Below are 18,757 nucleotides of genomic sequence, written 5' to 3'. Positions count from 1 at the left end.
TCCTGGTGAACTTACTATATAAAGCCAAAAACATCCACTCTGCCACGAAGGATACCAATTTCTAAGTAAACAGTTACGAAATTTAACAGGTGCAGGTTTGGTTCGAGAAAATATTTGATCAATAATAGTGTTATTCAAACGAAACTTAGTAATAAGTTTTACGTCATTTTAAATTTAAGAAATTGAAAATATTGTTTTAAATTATTATTAAACAATATATTTGTATTGACATAAAAGTACATTTAAATTGTTACATGTTTTTAGCTCTTTAGTAAGATACTTTTTCAGCGGGTTAATAGTTTTTCCGTAGTTCTTACGACACTGTGTACACAGCATTAAATATTTAACTAATGAAACATAACCATATTAAACGATTATATTTTTAATTGCATTTTCTTATTTATTGCAGAATCCAGGAAGCTACCGTGATTTCCTTGAAATTGATGTTTGATACTCTACCACAGGAAGTAACTAAAGCTAGTTTGAAAGAATATACCTAGCAGCAGAATACCGATTATAACTTTACAGCTTGATACTCTACTGCTGAAAATTACTTATGCTAGATTGAAAGAATATACCTTGCAGCAGAATATTGATTATTACTTTAAAGTTTAGTGATTGGTAAGTATTTTGATCTGATTAAGAAATTGTTGAATATAAATTTTATTTGGTGTATTTAAACTCTAATACAGTGTTTGATTAGCGATTGAATTGTGAAATATTTTACCATTTCAAAAATCAAATTATTCTGGTATCCAACTGGGTAAAAAGAAAAAATTTCGACGAAAATTTGAATTTTTCTTTATTCATGTTTGGACTTGGTTAATTAGATCTCCAAAATATCTAAGTTCTTGATGTCAGATTTTAATAAATGGAGTTTGATTAGTTTTTTCGTTTGCTGACAAATATAGCCGTAAGTAGACTCCTGAAAAATAAACATTTTTTTTTATGTTTAGAGTATTTAAACCTTTTCATTTGATTGAATTATATTTTTAAGACTTCACTTTCGAATTTTTTCCTCGATGAACTTTATGAACGTTTAAGTTGAATTCATTTTCTAAACGTGGATTTTGAGATTTCTATCAAGACAGTTTGTTACAGAATTTGAAATTTTTGTTGATTTGTATGTTATCCATTATTTGCACTAAAAGCTAAGGTATGAGTGAATTATTTTACGTTTTAAGTGTGTTTAAAAATTTTCTTCACGAAGATTAAATATTCATAAATAATATATTTAGTTATATTTCATTTTTAAAAAGGATTTCAGTTCAAAACGCATGCAATTTCACTAATCTAGAGAAATTATATTGAAATTTATGCATTATAATTTGTTGTCGAGGTTTTGGCATTGGAGTATTCGTAGTTTTTGAGCAAATTTGTTTTGAAATATATTTCATAAATTTTTAATTTTCGGATCCTTGCTAGCAAATTTAATTTAGCCTTTGTAAAAATATGTTGAAGCCAGTCTCCTACCTTAAGGTAGGTTTCAGTTTTTGAAAACTTGGTTTACTCTAATTAGTTAGGAATGTTTTGGTTTCCCACACATGTTACCATGGGGGAGGAGAGAGGGGTGTGTGAGCATCGTTGAGGTAAGCATCGTCCTGGGTAGCATTTCACATAAGCTAGGAAGTTTTTCAAGTTTGTTAATTTTTAACTCGTTAGGACAGGAGTTATTTGCGTTAATATTGTGCCTTACGTTTTAAACTTATTTCACTTTTTTAGTTTTTAGTGGTTTAGGGGTAGTTTTTAACGTCTGCTGATTAAATCTGCTCATAACTATCGGGAGGCTAATGAATTCGGCACAATGTCTTTTGGCAAATAGTTCTAACTCAAATGAACTCTATCGAATATTTGACTGCAATGTTTCCCTGTATACTTGAAAGCCATTTCAGTTTCGTAGAGACTTTAAAATTTTTAATAATTGAAATTTCGACTGCGCCATTACTCAGGGTTTTCATTTTAACTTTGTCTGCGTTTGTTAGTAAATTTTTGTGTTTTACTCCAGTGCTTTGGAATGTAAGCACATAGTGCAGAGGACTTGCGAGTAGGTATGATTATAAAACTTGATTTGATGCACCGATATTGAACACTGCCTCTAACTAATTATTATGTTAATTTTGCCGTGACAGTAAAGACATTTTATATTTTTAACACTAGGCTTTGTACTGGATACTTCAACGTCGTATAGTAACCGTGAGGACCATATTTACGAAGAGCTCCAATTCTGACCTATTTTCCATGAGAAACATTTGTGCCAAGATGTCCTCAATTACTAACACAGTTGCCAAGATAACCATGTGTGCAAGGATTACTGACCTAGTTGCCATGTGATGATCCCAATAAATGACCTAGTTGCCATGAGGACCATGTGTGCCAAGATGATCCCAATAAATGACCTAGTTGCCATGAGGACCATGTGTGCCAAGATGACTTAAGTTTCCTAGTTGTCATGACCTAGCTGTAGAGTTAAACCAACTTTATTTCTTCAACTCAAAAGGTTATTTTTATGTTCTCCTCTAATATGAAGATTCCACACTTGTATTTTATGAATATTGTAATTTAGTTTTTCTCCTAAAAATTAAGCTACATACTTTTTAATGAAACTTAAGAAATCCATATTTTGAAATACCTTGCATGCAATTTAAGAGTACTCAGTATTAAAGTAAATTTATTTCTAATATTTTCTTAAATACGAAAAATAATTAATCTTATTAATCTAATGTTTATTCTATTAAAAATTTTATTCATGGATTATTTTAATAGTCAATTATTTATTCATTAAATATCATAAATTAAATTTAAAGTCTTAGAGAACGTGCATCTAATTTGCGTACACTAAGTACTTATTGATCCGGCTTAGTGTGTGTACGTACAATTGCGTGTCAAAACGTTTTATGACAAGCTTATTGTTAGCTATTGCTCGTTATAAATTATGACTTAATGTCTTAAAAATAAACCTAGAATATTTATGAGAATTAACTTTCAACGAATAAAAACTAATTTCGAGTTATTGGTGCTTTGTCTTCAAACTCTTGTCCTGTACAAAAGCTAAAATTTGAAGTTGTAATATTAAAAATTGCTTCTTTGAGAGTGCCAGTTTAAGTTTGAAATGAAAATTAAATTACGGGAATTAAACTAAAGTACTTGGCGTTCGATTTTCAAACAAAACATATTTAAATTAAAAAAGCTTAATATAAAATTTTATTATGGTATACTACTAATTAAATATTCTTTTTCAATAAATCTCCGCCAAATTTTCAGATGCGTGATTGTTATCGCAATATTTGAGAATCAGTTGAAGTAAATGTGCTAGTTTCAAAATGATATCTACGATTTAAAATACACGTGATATAAGTTTAGGCCAAACTTTAAAACAAATGATTTAATGAGATTTATATCGAATCTATGAGTGATCGCTCAACTTTGTCGGCTATTAAAATATACTAAATAAACTTAAACTTATTTCAATGTAAAATTAAAGAGTACAAGGAAAAACCAGAATAGTTTGTGTATTTAATAATCTTTAAAATTAGAAAGCTGAAAAGTATTTGAGGTATCTAGATGCTTGGAAACCAAAGAACTAGAACATTCAATATCGCATATTTAGGGTTACCTAAATAAAACGCATTGTATTAATAAAATACTTTTCAATAAATCCCGCCTCGTCAGTAATGTACTGTTATTCAGTACAGATTATAATACTTGAGGTAACACATTCTGTTCCAAATAAAAAAAAAATTTTATCTGACAATTCAGAATCTATTTGTATAGTTACCGCTTACATTATTTAAAACCCTTAAAGCTTAAGACTAGCTATCACGTGTCATAGCACTACATTTTAAAATTTCTTTTCGCCTTATAGTGAACCTTAATAAAAACATTAAATGCTGTATATTTGACATGTTAATACTTCACACTTTAGTCTGTCGTCTTATTTTTATGTACGTATTTATAAATGTAAATTCTTCTAAACAAAGAAATTAATAATTTGTCAAGCATTTCTGTAGTTTATATGGGCAATAACAATTATACTTATTCTATTAATTTAAAAAATTAATGTACTCTATTTCAAAAGTCTAAGAATGAAACTGTTAAAAAAAAATTTAAAATAAAAACTGAACAATGAAGTTATTGTTCAGAAGTATAAGCTTAGGCAAAAATTTTCGTATTTTGTCACTCTGGGGAAAAACTGGTAGATTTTGGTAGAGCGGAAATTTTTTGAATAATCTATAGTTAAAACTGATGTTTTCTCACCTAATATGAATTTAAGAATTTTGGTAGGAACAAATATTTCAACTTAGTCGGGTAATTCCTTAAGATAAACTGGAATTATATTTCTAATTAAATAAGTTCGATGTATTTTTATAAATAGACTTGTAGGTTTATACAAAATTAGTTTCGTTTTTAATCTTATTTCTCAGCAGAGTCTATTTTGCATAACGAAATTCTTTAAATAGATATGCCTAGATTTGCTTTTCCTCTAAAAAAGTAAACAAAAGTTGCAAAAAGTAAACAAATTTGGAAGATTAAAATTGAATGTTCCCTTTTTTTAAATGTAATTATGCCTGGATGAGCAATTTTAAAGTAGTTCATGTTTAAGGAATTTCGTTATGCATTCATATTGTTCACGTCATTCATATTCACGTTCACGTCATTCATATTCACGTTCACGTCATTCATATTATTCATTCATCACGTTATTTCATTATTTCACCTAATTCTAGCTAATTACTAACATACGACTAACTATAACATATATTTCAACCATAAAACATTAATTCATGGACTCTGCTGCTAAATAAGTTTAAATAACGGAGCATAATTACGCAATATAAGTTATTGAAGTTTTTCTTAATTACGAGATAGCATTTCGTATAACTGAAGTTGTGCAATAGTAAAATGACGCAAAAATATGTAGAGATTTTTTAAAAGAGAGTGTAAATTTTACTAAAATCCTGTCTTGTTTCAATGCATAAAATTTTTGAAATTTGTATAAATTAAACAAATTATTTGTAAACGGGGGGCATTATTAGAGAAATCGACAGAGGAGTTTTAAAAACGTATATCGATTTTAAATTTAGTGAAAATAGTACTTTTTAAACTAAAAACTAATTAAATCTGTAGACATTCAACAATAACTAGTGAATTTTACTAAGACTGAAATGCCTGTACCAGTTATTCTAAAGGAAACTGAAATTAAGAAACCAATAAGAGCAGAATATTGTCTACTTGTAATTATCCATCCTCTTTCACGTGACGCTTCTGAATTGTTGAGGTTTCGCGAGATTTTTGGAGAATAAAACAAATCTTAACGTTCACGTTACCGTTTACTTGACACAAATTTTATAATATTCAACGGATCTTTTTAAACTTTTATAGCTATTAAAGGATAATGCATGTTAGCTGCTAGGCATTAAGCATTGAGGAACTTCATATAAATAGTACATATCCGATAGAGAATTAACTTTACTTAAGCTACTCTAAAATTAGGAAAGTGGGTATTGGGTGCAAAAAATAGTTTTCGAAGTAAGCATGGCGGAATAAATTTAACAATCATTACAGGACACAGATACCCCATAATCTGATTTTAAAAAAAATTGTTTTCATGATTTCGAAAATAGTTACATAAATCATAACGTCCTTAAAGATCCAAATCAGTTTTTAGAATTTACTTTATGACAAAGTTTAAATAAAAGTTAGACGACAAAATTTGAACATTTTAATATTACATCGAAAGTCTAAATCTGTTCGAAAACGTGAAAGAATGTGCAAATAGATTTATCCAACCTATCCGAATTTAAAATTTAATAACTATGTTAACATAAACCTTAAGAAATAAAATAAAATCTTTAAACTTTTATATGTTTCTAGTAAAATGCAAAAGATATTTTTTTGTATATGTGTATTTACCTGCGTGTCTTCAACATTATTATATCCAACGTATTTAGTAGAATTTTTAAATGTTAACTTAAGATTTCAAAAATCTGATTTTGATGCTGTGTAAAGTGAATATATAATGAATCAAATGATATTTCAATATCTCTCGAACTCATATTTTTTAAACTAAGCTAGTTATTGCAAATCGATTTGATAAAAAAAAACTAGTTACTGTGCGGTGCTAAAAATATAGGTTCTTCGTCAGAGAAGGAAAGTTTCCGATATAAACATGAATCGACAATTTGAAGAAAAGCCGAAAAAATCCACGAGGTAAAGTATAAACTAATTTTCTAAATCGATTAATTTTTAAATCCTTTTTTACAGTAAAATTTCCTTATTCTCATGGTATGTTGATTATGCGTTTAATACTTCTATAAGAATAAATGACATAGATAACAATAAGCTTGATTAAAACGAGTGTATAATATGAAATGCAGATTTGCAAATTCCTAAAAATTTCATCTCAAAAGTTTTACTCATTTACTTTTCAACCTAAGCTAAACAGTGTTATAAGGCTAGAAATTTTTACACCAATTTAAAATTCAATAATGTTAGAACACCAGGGTTATATTATACAAGATTTTAAATTAACTTTCGGAATCTGAACTGTTTTAAGTCTAACTTTCTAAGAATTAAAATTTATATGAAATTCTCATCTACTTTTAGGTATTAAACTTTAAAAATAGTATCGCTTAACTCAAAGCAAACAAACATGGTAACGCCATTATTAGAAGAGTGCCATAAAAATTTGATACACCAAAGTAAATCTTGAGATACTATATCGAAATTGCAACTGTATCATTTTATAATTGCAGAGAACCAAATTTAAACGTAATAGCACGTAAATATTAAGACATCGATTATAAGACAGTTGAATGGAGTGCAGCCTAGTAAGCGCGGTTATAGTTGATGATATAGTAGGTCTACGCAATTTGGGGACATCGATCTGCAGCATAAGTGTGCAAGTGTGAATCTGAAGTTTCGTTATGTTCTAGACTAGAGCCCCTGAATTAGACAGGCCGACTTATAATTTATTTTTGGAGCAAAGAGCTAACATAAGCACATAACATAACTAATACTAACATAACGTAAACTTGCTAACATGTTTGCTCCAATAATGCTTGATAGGTCAGCTCTGATACTATAGGAGTTCTAGACTAGTGTGGAATATGACGTGGAAGTGGGAGACGGCCGTTCTGCTTTCTCGTCGTGCTTCACACTCGTCTAACCGTTTGGGAGCTTCTCGATTTACACATGCACTCTTTTGTAGTGGATCAGTATCCTCGTGCTGTGAAGAGACCTTAAATCTTTAGCGGAAGTATCTATTGATTAAAGAACATGAAACTAGTAATTTTTTAATATGTACTCATTTTTATTCTTAATATGATACTGCAATGACTTTTGCGAAAGCGAGTGTTCCCAGTTTTCTTCAATCTCTATATTGAGCGTATGTTCAACAAAACTTATACAGATTTTATAGTAAAAATTAGATAAGTAGCACTAAGCCCTCGAGAGTTGAATAAACGCCAGCCGAAAGGGAAAAATTCCGTTCTTAAAGTCGAAATTTTTGGAAATATTTTTTTTTTCTAACTATAACATTTTTTGAAATTGATAAATTAAAAGCTGGGAAAAATTTAAACTGATAACTTGGAACCTCAAGCGAAAATAGTGTGTTTTATCTAAAAATGCAGTCTGGAAATTAAACTAAATGCGCAAATCTGCCTTTCATGTATAAAAGTTTAAACATTTTTAAATTTATCAAAAACTAATGGAATAGTTTTAGTTGTAGGAGAAAATTTTGAAGTAAAATCTTTAGTAATTCGATTTCTTTTGTGTAATATACTATTTAGAAAGAAATAAAATTAATGTATATAGGTTAATTTTTGTGATGATGATACATATTTTTGCAATGAGAATTTTCAATAGAGGATCATAGATATTTCTGACTCTGTATTGTGCAACTGAATAGCGAAGTTGCTGTTTTCATATCTCACTCTTCATTTCATACTTTAAATGCATGTGAATATAAATATTTTGATGTAAATTATGTAAGATTTTTCCATTTATGTAAGATGTTCTGTAAATAGGGCAGAAGCTTAATGTTGTTCATGTAAATTTTTAATGAGACTTTATTGTAAATGAGATTAGAGCTCCATGTAAATTAAGGAAGATGTTGTTTAAAACTAATTTGTAAATGAGTAACATGTAAAGATGCGGTTTTAAATAATTATATGTATTATAAAATGCTCTTTTAAATAAAAGTATTTGATGGACAAAGTGGTTTTAATTTTTTATGTACATAAATTTTGTCTATTTCTCACCGAAATAAGTTATTCAGTTTTAAATTACCCCTTTACAGATAATGAGGATATTCATACATTTATCGTGATTTTTATTTAAAATTCGTAATAAGGAATTATTAGGATGTTAGTTGGACTTTTCTGTAAATGTGCTTTACGGATGGTTATTAAATTAAATGTATATGTCGTCAGAACTAAATTCAGTTTAACATTAAGTCGCTAGTTTTAAAAGAATTTGATGCATTTTTATACCAGTCAGTATCTGCTCTTTTTAAAAGGAATGTTTTTCCTAGTTAAAGTGGAGAATCTAATTCAAGCAAGTAGATATTGAAAGTAAAATTATCCTCTCCAGCAAGAATGAAAGAGCTTTTTAACAGGTACGAAAATATTTTTAGAGTATTGTTTTCTAAATCTCTGAGGAAAATTAAGTGTGGAGAATTATCCTAAATTTTCTAATATGGCTTACCTCTTCCGTAACACGTTTAACCTCAAAAGTTTTAAATCTTTGATGCATTACTTTTATTAAATATTTTGTACTTTTCAATATATTGTGTAAAAGTCAAAATAAAACAATATTTAGCATATTTATTAGTTGTGCCATCTTCTAATTCATAACCATACCAGTTTTTTTCCTGATAAATTAAAATTCTAACACGGCTCACTTCTAAACAATTTACACTTATTTGCAGTTAATCAAATCGAAGTAGTTATTCATCATTGAAATTTCATCAATTTACAAAACAAATTATTAAATCTCTGACTATAAATAAAAAAATTAGAACTATTTTGATTATATATTTCAGTATAGATTTCAGATAATTTAGCAGACTTTTAGTAACTATTAGATTGCTTTTTTGATCAAATGCACCAAATATATTTTTACTTGTAATTAAAGTGTCAAAAATATGTGAAAGGGAAATTGTCTAATCTGCATCAATGGTTAGGGAATTTTTATCATTATAGATTAGTAGGTTAACAAACTAAATTCCGTTATTTTATCTAATTCTTTTTATTCATTGAAAGCTCTTTTGTACTTAGTTACCAAAGTTAAAAAGTTTTGTATTTACTGGATCAACTAAAAGTTTCCTAAATTTTAAAGCATTTTTAAAACTTACGAATTCAAAAACCTTTTTTGTAAAATTCTGTGACTAGGTTCAATAGACCAAATTTAATTCACCTGGACAAATAGTTTCTAGTTTCTTCAGAATTTTCTAAATGCTGAAGAGCTGGGAAAAGAGATTTTCAAAATCATTATTAAATCTGAATTTTACTTTTCCATTATTGCACGAACGTAATATTCCATTCTCCAGATTGATAATCTCGACAGAGAAAATTTTCTTCTGGCGAAAGTGCGCATACTTCAGATGAAGTTTTCTCAACTGTTTTTCATCCGCCTAATACAAGATGGTTTTATTACAACAGCAAATAGTTTCCGTTGACCCTGAGGTTTTTATTACCTTTCAAAGTCTTTTATTATTCGAAAAAAGTCTGATCCATATAAAAGTACAAATTCCTTATTCAAATTATCATTTCCTTAAATTTTTCGAATTGTTTTGATAGCTTTAACTGAAAATATCCTACCAATTTATACGAAGATGTTATGACTCTACACTTCTGCTACCAGAGCTTTAAATAGCAGAAAATTCAATTTTTACATAGAAATGTGTAACGATGAAACTCCAAGACATTTGAGTTTAATTTATGTTGATCATATTTAAAGAACACATTTTAGCTAATCTGATAAGGCAGGATAAAAGATGAAGACTCCAAGAAATTTTTTAGAACAGAGCTGCTCCGTCCCTTGAAATTGGAGCATTGAATAGTACCTGTTATTATAAACCAGTGGTTCCCAAACTTTTTTTGACCCATGGATCCCTTTTTATAGTCAACTTGCCCACGAACCCCCAAGTGAAAAATTGCATATATGAACGGCATAAAAATTACAAATAAAAAAAAAACATTTTGCTGAAAAACTATTTATTTAAATCATTTATCTTTTATTACTATTTATTATCTTTTGTTTAAAATAAAATTTAAAAAATTAAAGACTTGGATGAATGTGAGATTTGATTATGTCCGGCTCAATGTTTGTGAGCACTAGTTTCTAATCATTTATATATATGTATTTTTTTTATGATGAGGTTCCCTACGGCACTGAAACTAAGAGAACAATATTCTCTTCCCAAGTTTTGGTTATACAGAAAAAGTTTTGCAACAAACGCAGTTTTACGATTTTAGTTTTGATTAAATTTAATTGTTCTACTTGTAGTTTCAAATTAGTTTCGGTAAGTTTGGCAAATGTACTGAAAATACATTCGCTGCAGCTTGTTTTAAGTTAACCAGAAAACCTTGGTGTCTTCCTACCATTGCCGGAGCACCGTCATTAGCTACAGAAATGATATTAGTCAAGGGTATATCTTTTAATTCAATCACTAGCGTTTCACCTTTCGTATAGCTTTCTAAACATTTAGCAAGTAACAATTCTTGGTAAAATTTTCATTCTTTTACTAATCTTGCATAAGCTAAAAGTAAAAGCTTCGTTTCCTGGATAAGTGGATTCGTCAAGCTGTATAGAAATTCAGATATTTTTAAGTACTCGCGAAAAGAATTTTCTACGCACTGAGATATATTATCAATCTTTCTTTGTACATTATTATTAATCCGTGGAATTCTTTTTACAATGTTAAAAGCTGGTTTGTGCAAACCGGTGAGTATTATCTCACTTACAGCTAGTAAAATAAGTTCTTCAATAGTGTGAGGCTTTCCGGACTTTGCAATCATGTAATATATAGAAAATGCGAAACATGAGAAACATGCGATCCATCGTCACTTCTCTTAGATGTTGTTGTAGTGACGGTGTTTTCAAATATTTTTCTTCGACTGTTTGAATAATAGTTAAATCTTTATCTTTTTTATCACTATGGACTTTTATCAATTTTTCGTTAAGCTTGGAATGTTTCATTGAATCACTTGTTATAGTTTTATTACACAGGAGGCACATAGGTAAAGTACTATTTCCTGGTGAAGAAATAAAGACATACTTTAAATATTCAACGTTGTATTTTCGGCGCTTTTTCTTCGACTCATTCATACTGTTATCTCTTAAAAAGGGAGCAAAAGATATAAGAAAATTTGTAAATCAACTGTTTAATTTGTAACAAACCACTGCTAATAATTATAAGCACCCACCTTTATTTATTGTTTGCTTAGGATGTACAAATCGCTACGATTTTATTTATCTTAATTTCCTTCGTAATAAAAACCAATAACAATTTTATTATTTTATATTAAACCTCACGCGGACTCCGTGACGTTGTTCAGGGACCCCTAGATCAGTTTTTATTTATCACGGACCCCTGGAACCACTTTGGGAAACACTATGTTAAACCATCTACTAAAGTTCAAAGAAGAATGTGAGGAAGTTTCCTCATTTCTAATCGGAAGTTTTTTTTAATTACCTAAAAAAATACTAGATTATTAACTAAGATATTAGTTTTTTTTTTAAATTTAAACGAATCGTGTGTTTTCCTGACAATGCCTTCATTTCCAGCCACGTCGATGTAAGGGTGGTTTATCCCTTAACCTATTACAAGCATATCCTGTTTTTTTTCCCTAGTGGGAGAGGGGCTTCTCCTACTTGGGCTATCTGTTCCTTAAATTAGCAAGGGGTTATTAAGCTGTACTTTGAGCTCACAAAGCTTGCATATGTAAAATAAAGATATTTAACAGCTTTAGCCAAGTAAATTTGTCAGACGATATGTCTGGTCCTGAGTGGATACTCCCCCCTCTATACCATACTAACGAGAAGACTTTTATCCATGACAGATTTAACGTGCATCATGTTGGGCGACTGTAAAGATGAACGCCAGTATCGAACCCTGAACCCAAGCTCTCGACTAGCTATGTTCGAACCAACTGCACCACCAGGGAGTCTACATCTAAAGGTTTGTGGTTTCTAAATCCTTGTCAAAAATAAGGTAGGCACTTTATTAAAGTCGCCAATAGCACAATGAGCTATTGGCGACGGTCTCGTAAACATCCCTGAGGATTATCCGAAGACAAGCTATCGCAATTTTAATCCTCTGCGGAGGAGATGGCACCACTGCTTAGGTAGCCCGACGATCTGCACCTGAAGTCGAGCACTTTACGGTAGAACAGCAGGCTGATCAAATTTGTCACCCACCCGATAACTGACTGCAGCCAGTGATGCTTGACTTCGGTGTTCTACTGGGAGCCATGTCTTTACGGTACACAGCTGGACTTGTCGAAGTTAAAGAACAGGTATTACGAGCTACAAACGTGATTTAAGTTTTTAAAGAATGAAAAAAAAAATTAGTTTCTAAAGAGCAAGACCGTTAAGGAATTTTTTTATTTTTTTAAAATTTATATTGAATCAGTGGGCATGATCAGTGGGCGAGTGTCAAAAGGGTCTCTAGTTTCGAATTTAAGATTTCTCGTGCTTTTTTTTAAATTAATTTTTATATACTGCCGAAAAAATTATTTTTGCCCTCCCTCCCTTTTAGATGATTTTTAAGATGCTTGTAATAATTCGCATGTAAATAACAGCATGTAGTAGGAAATTATATTTCGAGTTCAAAATATCTCAATGTGCGAAAAATTCATTTAGGTTCGAAAATTAGGTTCTTTTTTTCCCATCAGTACTTTTTTTTAAAAAATTATAACAAAGACTACCTATATCAGAAAGGTGAATTTGGGCATTTGAATGCTTTTTTTTACTTATTATTTTTAAATTATTTAAGAGAGCGATTTATTTTCTATAATTTGCCTGAAAAACAAATTTTTTTCATAATAGCCTCAAATTTTGACCTATATATGCATGATAAAAGTGGTTATTTTTGAGGGAGGGGGAGGGAGGACAAACGTTTTATTTATTTTAGAAATTAGTTTATTTCAACTTTGATGGTATATCATACATTATATGATCTATATTTATTTATATTAAGAGAAGTAAATGCAACATAATTTATAATTTAACCATGAAATTTTTAGATTGGATGATTTATGAGATGACCTTAAAATCAAAAATTATAAAATTTTTATTACGTGCAACAGTATGCCACTTTTTGATATCTTGTACATTTAGGATGATGTGGTCTTCCAATTTAGAAGCCAAATTTTTCAAAGTTCTTTGAGAATCCTGTATAATTTCGAAAACATTCGATGGAAACATACCGAAATATCTTATGTTATATTTAAAATTAATTAGTAATTAAAAAAAGATTTTTTGTAAGAAAATGAATTTATTGGTTACTAATCACAAGATTATTATATGAAGCTATTTAACAAAACTTTTACCCAAAACATTTATGTTTTAAGTCAATCAGAATATAAATTTTGAGTAGTTTTAACACAATGTTAAGTTTCTTTGCTGCTATGGAACAAAAATGAATTAAAACGATTCTAGAAAACTTTTAACAATCAGGAAAAGAATCTTTAAAGATTATTACACTGTGATTATATTGAAAATAATTTAAAAATTTTTTATTGTGCGTAAATAAAACCAAATAAACTACTAACTATGATTTTAAACTTACAATGATAATACTTCTGCTCCATTAAAATCGTTGATTTCAAATTTAAATAAAATTAATAAAAATTAAATGGTTTTTAAAATAACACTTACATCATAGAGAGAAATTATTTTGTTACATTATATTTTATTTTACAACCGTTGTTGAACTGCCGAAACGATTTTTGGGTTTACTACTGCTAATGTTCAACCACGTAGCCTTGTCATTTTGAACCAAATCCAGAAGACAAGGGAACTTCTGGATCAAGTATTGAGAGAAATGCGCCTTCGTGGAGGATTTTTTGATAGAACTAACCAGCATTTGCGTTACATGGAGAGGAAGACCACGAGAACTTCCCTCGGTTAGCCTGACGGCAAGAGGACCCTAACCCGTGATCCGTCCACCAATGAGGACATTTCACGTCAGCACTGTGGTCGGTGCAAGCCGGATGCGGAATTCGTATCGACCAGCCATCGCCGAGATTCGAACCCGGTTCAACTCATTGGAAGACGAACGCTCTATCTCCTGAGTCATCGCTGCTCCTGTTACATAATAGAAAAATTTTAATATTTAATTTTTTTTTAAATTTTCATTTTTATAACTGATAAAAATAGCTTTGAGTAGGTTTAAAAAAGTAAGCAATTTAAATCATTCGAAGTTTTTGAAAATCATTGGAGGAGGGGGCACATGCCCCCTATGATTAAGCATGTGCGTCTACGAGTGCTAGAAATGCAGTTAAAGACTTCACTTCTTCAAGAAGCCCCTTTTAGTTAAAAGTAAAATAAAGTGGTAACAAATGTTTTTTGTATGGTAATTAAAAATAAATAAATTATTTCCTCTCCTATAAATGTAAATTAGATCATGTTCTGATACTTGCGGTGCGGTATTGGTCCTCGTTAAACTGTTCTACCTTAAAGTGCTCGACTTCGCGTGCAGGTCGTCGGGCTACCGAAGCGGGGGTGCCATCCCCTCTGAAGAGGATCAAAATTGTGATGGCATGTCTTCGGATCATCCTCAGGGATGTTTCCCAGACTGTCGTCAATAGCCCATTGTGCAGCTCTAGTGCGACGTAAATGAACAGCAACATAATCTAATACCATCTTTTTATCGATAAAAGTTTGCTCACATGCCACCACTGATTGCACCGTTACATATTCAGCTTTTGTCCCGTTTGGTCTATTTTAAACTAATTTCGCTTCGACCACCGGTCCCACTCTTTATCTTTTGAGTTTTAATAGTATTTTATTGTTTTAGTAGTCTGTTTAATTTTTAGTTTAGTATCACATATCAAAATTTAAAAAATTTTCGTACTCGCTCCGACCATCGGACCATTATTTTGCTTCGCTTTCTTTTAGGTTCCTCTAATATCTGACGCTTATCTAACTAATTATGATACCAATCAATCAAATTAACGTTTTTTATACTCGCTCCGACCTCCGGATCCACTATCTATTTTCTTGTTTTTTACAGCTTTAACAAATATTGGTTGCCGGTACTCAATATATTTTGTTCCTAATCAACAAAACCTATATTTTCCCCACTCGCTCCGACCACCGGATCCATTTTCTAATGGTTAGTGCTAAACGTTTGAAATTTATTTGAATAAGAACAGCATACAAAAAGGATTCTGCAAGTAAAACAGGAGAAGTTTATCAAAGAAATTTAAAAAAAGCTTTTTGGATAGATATTTATTTTACGATTATTAAGTTTTGCATTTTTAATATCCATTGCGAAAGATTTTTGCAAGTAACTATTTTTTGATGTATGGTAAAATATCAACAAGAAATGTGGCCATAGCTGTATGGCAAAGGTGTACCATAGCCTATGGAAAAATATTTCTTCATAAGCTGAAGCACATCTTAGTTTTTTGGCAAAAAATTGCCATATAAAAAATGCCATAGGATATTCCTATGGGGTTTCGCCTATGGTAAAATTTTGCCATATACGTATGGCTAAATTTTGCCATGCATATATGGCAAAAATTTGCCATATAAAAAAATTCCATAGGATATTCCTACGGGGTTTTGCTATGGCAAAATTTTGCCATACATGTATGGCAAAACCCCATAGGAATATCCTATGGCATTTTTTATGGCAAACCTATGGCAAATTTTCCTAAGGGGAAGAATAATAGAAAGATGAAGTAAGACTTCAAATCTTTTGAGTCTAGTTTTCATGCGTTTTTCCCCTTCGCGATCGATGATCCCGAAGAAGTTTAGCAATATTTTGGAATAAATATATATATGTATCTGTATTTATGGAAACGTTTTCATCAACTCACTTTCGTATATGTAACAATGGAATCAAAGTTTCTATCTTCCTCACATGGTTGGAATGCTTAATTATTAACATCAACTCTGCGTCTGATGACACACAATACTAGTTGCAAGAATTTAACGTCTTTTTATTTAATTACCAAATAGAATTTATTACCAAGTTGTGACCAGTTTCCGACGAATGCTCAATTTACTGGAGCTCTGTGCTAAATAACAATACCATTTGTCTATTGTTTCCTGAACACTGAAAGTAAAATTAATTGATATATTTTCGGAAATACGAGATGATGATCAATTGATATTTTGACCACTTTCCGAATATCTAGAAGGCTCAAATTTGAATGGAAACCCAGTGCTCGATGACGAAGCAAATTAAAATGGTTTCCTAACCTCTAAAAGCAGAATTTAACGTCATTTCATTGACAAAAGGAATTTAATCCACAATCAAAATTTAGACCACTTTTTGACAAGCTGACGTGCTTAATTTTAATCGGAGCTCTTTGCTTGATGCCGGTATGGCTAGTTGCAAGTCGCATGAAACATTTTATGCCGATGTAAGCAAACTAACGGTCACAAAAGTAAATAAAAGAACAAATTTTTAAAAAAATTAAAGCTATTTTTTCAGGGCTCGAAAAACCGCCCGTCCTCAGCGGTCAAAAACTTCCAGCGGACAATGAATTTTTCGAATCAGACGTCCGCGCGGACGGGCATTTTCCCGTTAATGTTCGTGATACACTTTCAATTTTTGTTATCTTACAAGAGTCTAGCGTCTCACTTCTAAAATGACCCTTTAATCTTGAAATACCGTACAGCAACATACTGTGCATGGTGGATTGGTGTTTTTTCCGTCTGAAAGTACTGCAGCAGTTGAGAGGGACTTTTCAGCAATGAACTTACAAAAAAAAAACACATTACGTAAGCGTTAAGCGCAATTATGAACTTCCACCTAAATGGAATGCCCCTTTCAGATTTCTGTGCAGAAACCTCTGTAAATCACTGCCTTGATTGTGGAACTGGCAAACGTCATATTTGAATCATTTAAAAAACGCAGTACCCTCGGATAAATTGACATTCCAGATAACTTGACCTTTATCATTTAAATTATTTCATAAAAGAATAAATTATTTCATAAAAGAAATAAATTATTTCATAAAAGAAATAAATTACTTCATGAAAGAAATACTAGGTTTTACTATTAGTAACCTAGTATTTCTTTTATTACAGTATAATGTAATCCTAGTAGCTACTAATTCATTGTGTAATTTATATAAATGTTTGTAATAAATAAGATAAGAAAAAATAACATTTTCATTTATTTAGAAGCGACTGGTTAGTTTCAAAGGAGGACGGGTACATTGTTAGACAAGCCGTCCTCGAGGACGGGTAAAATTTCTGAGTTTATTCGAGCCCTGCATTTTTTTAAAAAAACTGATTGACTGAGGGGGGAGAAAATGATTTTAATCTTATCAGAACGAAAACGAAAGATGTATTACCTTCGTAATAGACTTGTATCACCACCGAAAACTTTCAGGTCTTTCAAAACTAAAGCGAACTACGTTCATCGTCGAAGTCTGATAATAAATTTTTCTTAATCGACGAAAAAATCGATATTTTAATAATTCTAGAAAATTAAGTCATTCTGTTGAGCATTATGAGGTAGGTGCTTTATTTTCGTTGCACTAGAGCTGCACAATAAGCTATTGGCGACGGTCTGGGAAGCATCCTTGAGGATGATCCGAAGTCATATGCCATCAAAAATTTTGTGAGGCCACTTCCTCAATTTAGACATAGATCTGATCCCTGTACTCATGGTACTGCTCAGCTACTGACCACGGGACTTTCGATTCCATAGATTTTAGGAGCATGTATATCGCATGTTCTCGGTGGGTCTTAGCGGAATCGAAGATAGAACCCTTGACCCTCCTGACTAGAGTCTCAAAGCTTCTCTAAGCATTATAAACCTATAAAGCAATGTAGGTAGGTAGATACATTATTTTTGTTGCATTAGAACTGCTCAATGGGCTATTGGCGACGGTCTGGAAAACATCCCTGAGGATGATCCGAAGACATGCCATCGCAATTTTGATCCTCTGCAGAGGGTATGGCTCCCCTGCTTTGGTAGCCCGATGGCCTGCGCGTGAAGTCGAGCACTTTACGGTAGAACAGTTTAACGAGGACCCATACCGCACACCCTCGGTCCCTACGCAGACTGATCCAAGTGGTCACCCACCCGCACACTGACTGCAGTCAGTCATGCTTGACTTTGGTGTTCTACTGGGAACCGTGCCCTTATGATCAATCCACTGCGGGACTGTAAAGCAATATAAGTGCACAGAAGGCTAAAAATTATATGTCAAATGAAATAAAATAAGTCACAGTCGAAGAGCCTGATGCTTTAAGTGAAACTTTAATTTTTAATTATATATTTACCAGTAGTGGCTAAGCTCCTTGATAGTCGAGCCATTTTTCAAAATGTGAAATTTTTCGCGAGCCGTAATCAAATACGTATTTAAAAGGTATTAAAAAGAGTTTTTTACAATAATTATATTTATTGAAAACATATAAATAAAAGTACAAAATATGTGAATTGAATTTAAATATTAAAAATTAAACACATTTATTTTACTTATCTTTATAATTCTTTAAGATGGTGTTTGGATTTCGAAAGTGGAATAAAATGATTCACATAAGTACGTTGTTCCGAATATAGAAA

General features: G+C 31.0%; 1 protein-coding gene and 1 long non-coding RNA gene across 3 annotated transcripts in view; both read left to right on the top strand.

Moving 5' to 3' along the window:
* Positions 1–409: 409 nt before the first annotated feature.
* LOC107449025 (uncharacterized) lies at positions 410–3,957 on the top strand. Its single transcript, XR_011636257.2, has 2 exons — positions 410–621; positions 2,158–3,957. It is a non-coding gene; the product is annotated as an uncharacterized LOC107449025 (long non-coding RNA).
* Positions 3,958–12,062: 8,105 nt separating this feature from the next.
* Positions 12,063–18,757, top strand: part of LOC107447737 (tubulin alpha-1A chain) — a 46,318-nt gene continuing 39,623 nt past the window's right edge. For both annotated transcript variants that reach the window (XR_015431605.1, XM_087158027.1), the window contains exon 1: positions 12,063–12,181. Coding sequence is in view for 1 of the 2 variants with exons in the window: in XM_087158027.1 (XP_087014153.1) it covers positions 12,077–12,181 (105 nt within the window). In the remaining variant the exon portion in view is untranslated. The remainder of the gene's footprint in view (positions 12,182–18,757) is intronic.

Source organism: Parasteatoda tepidariorum, chromosome 2, assembly GCF_982258835.1.
Source record: "Parasteatoda tepidariorum strain Cologne lab strain chromosome 2, Ptep-v5.0, whole genome shotgun sequence".
In the NCBI taxonomy this organism is placed as follows: domain Eukaryota; kingdom Metazoa; phylum Arthropoda; class Arachnida; order Araneae; family Theridiidae; genus Parasteatoda; species Parasteatoda tepidariorum.
This window is presented reverse-complemented; position numbering and strand designations above follow the sequence as displayed.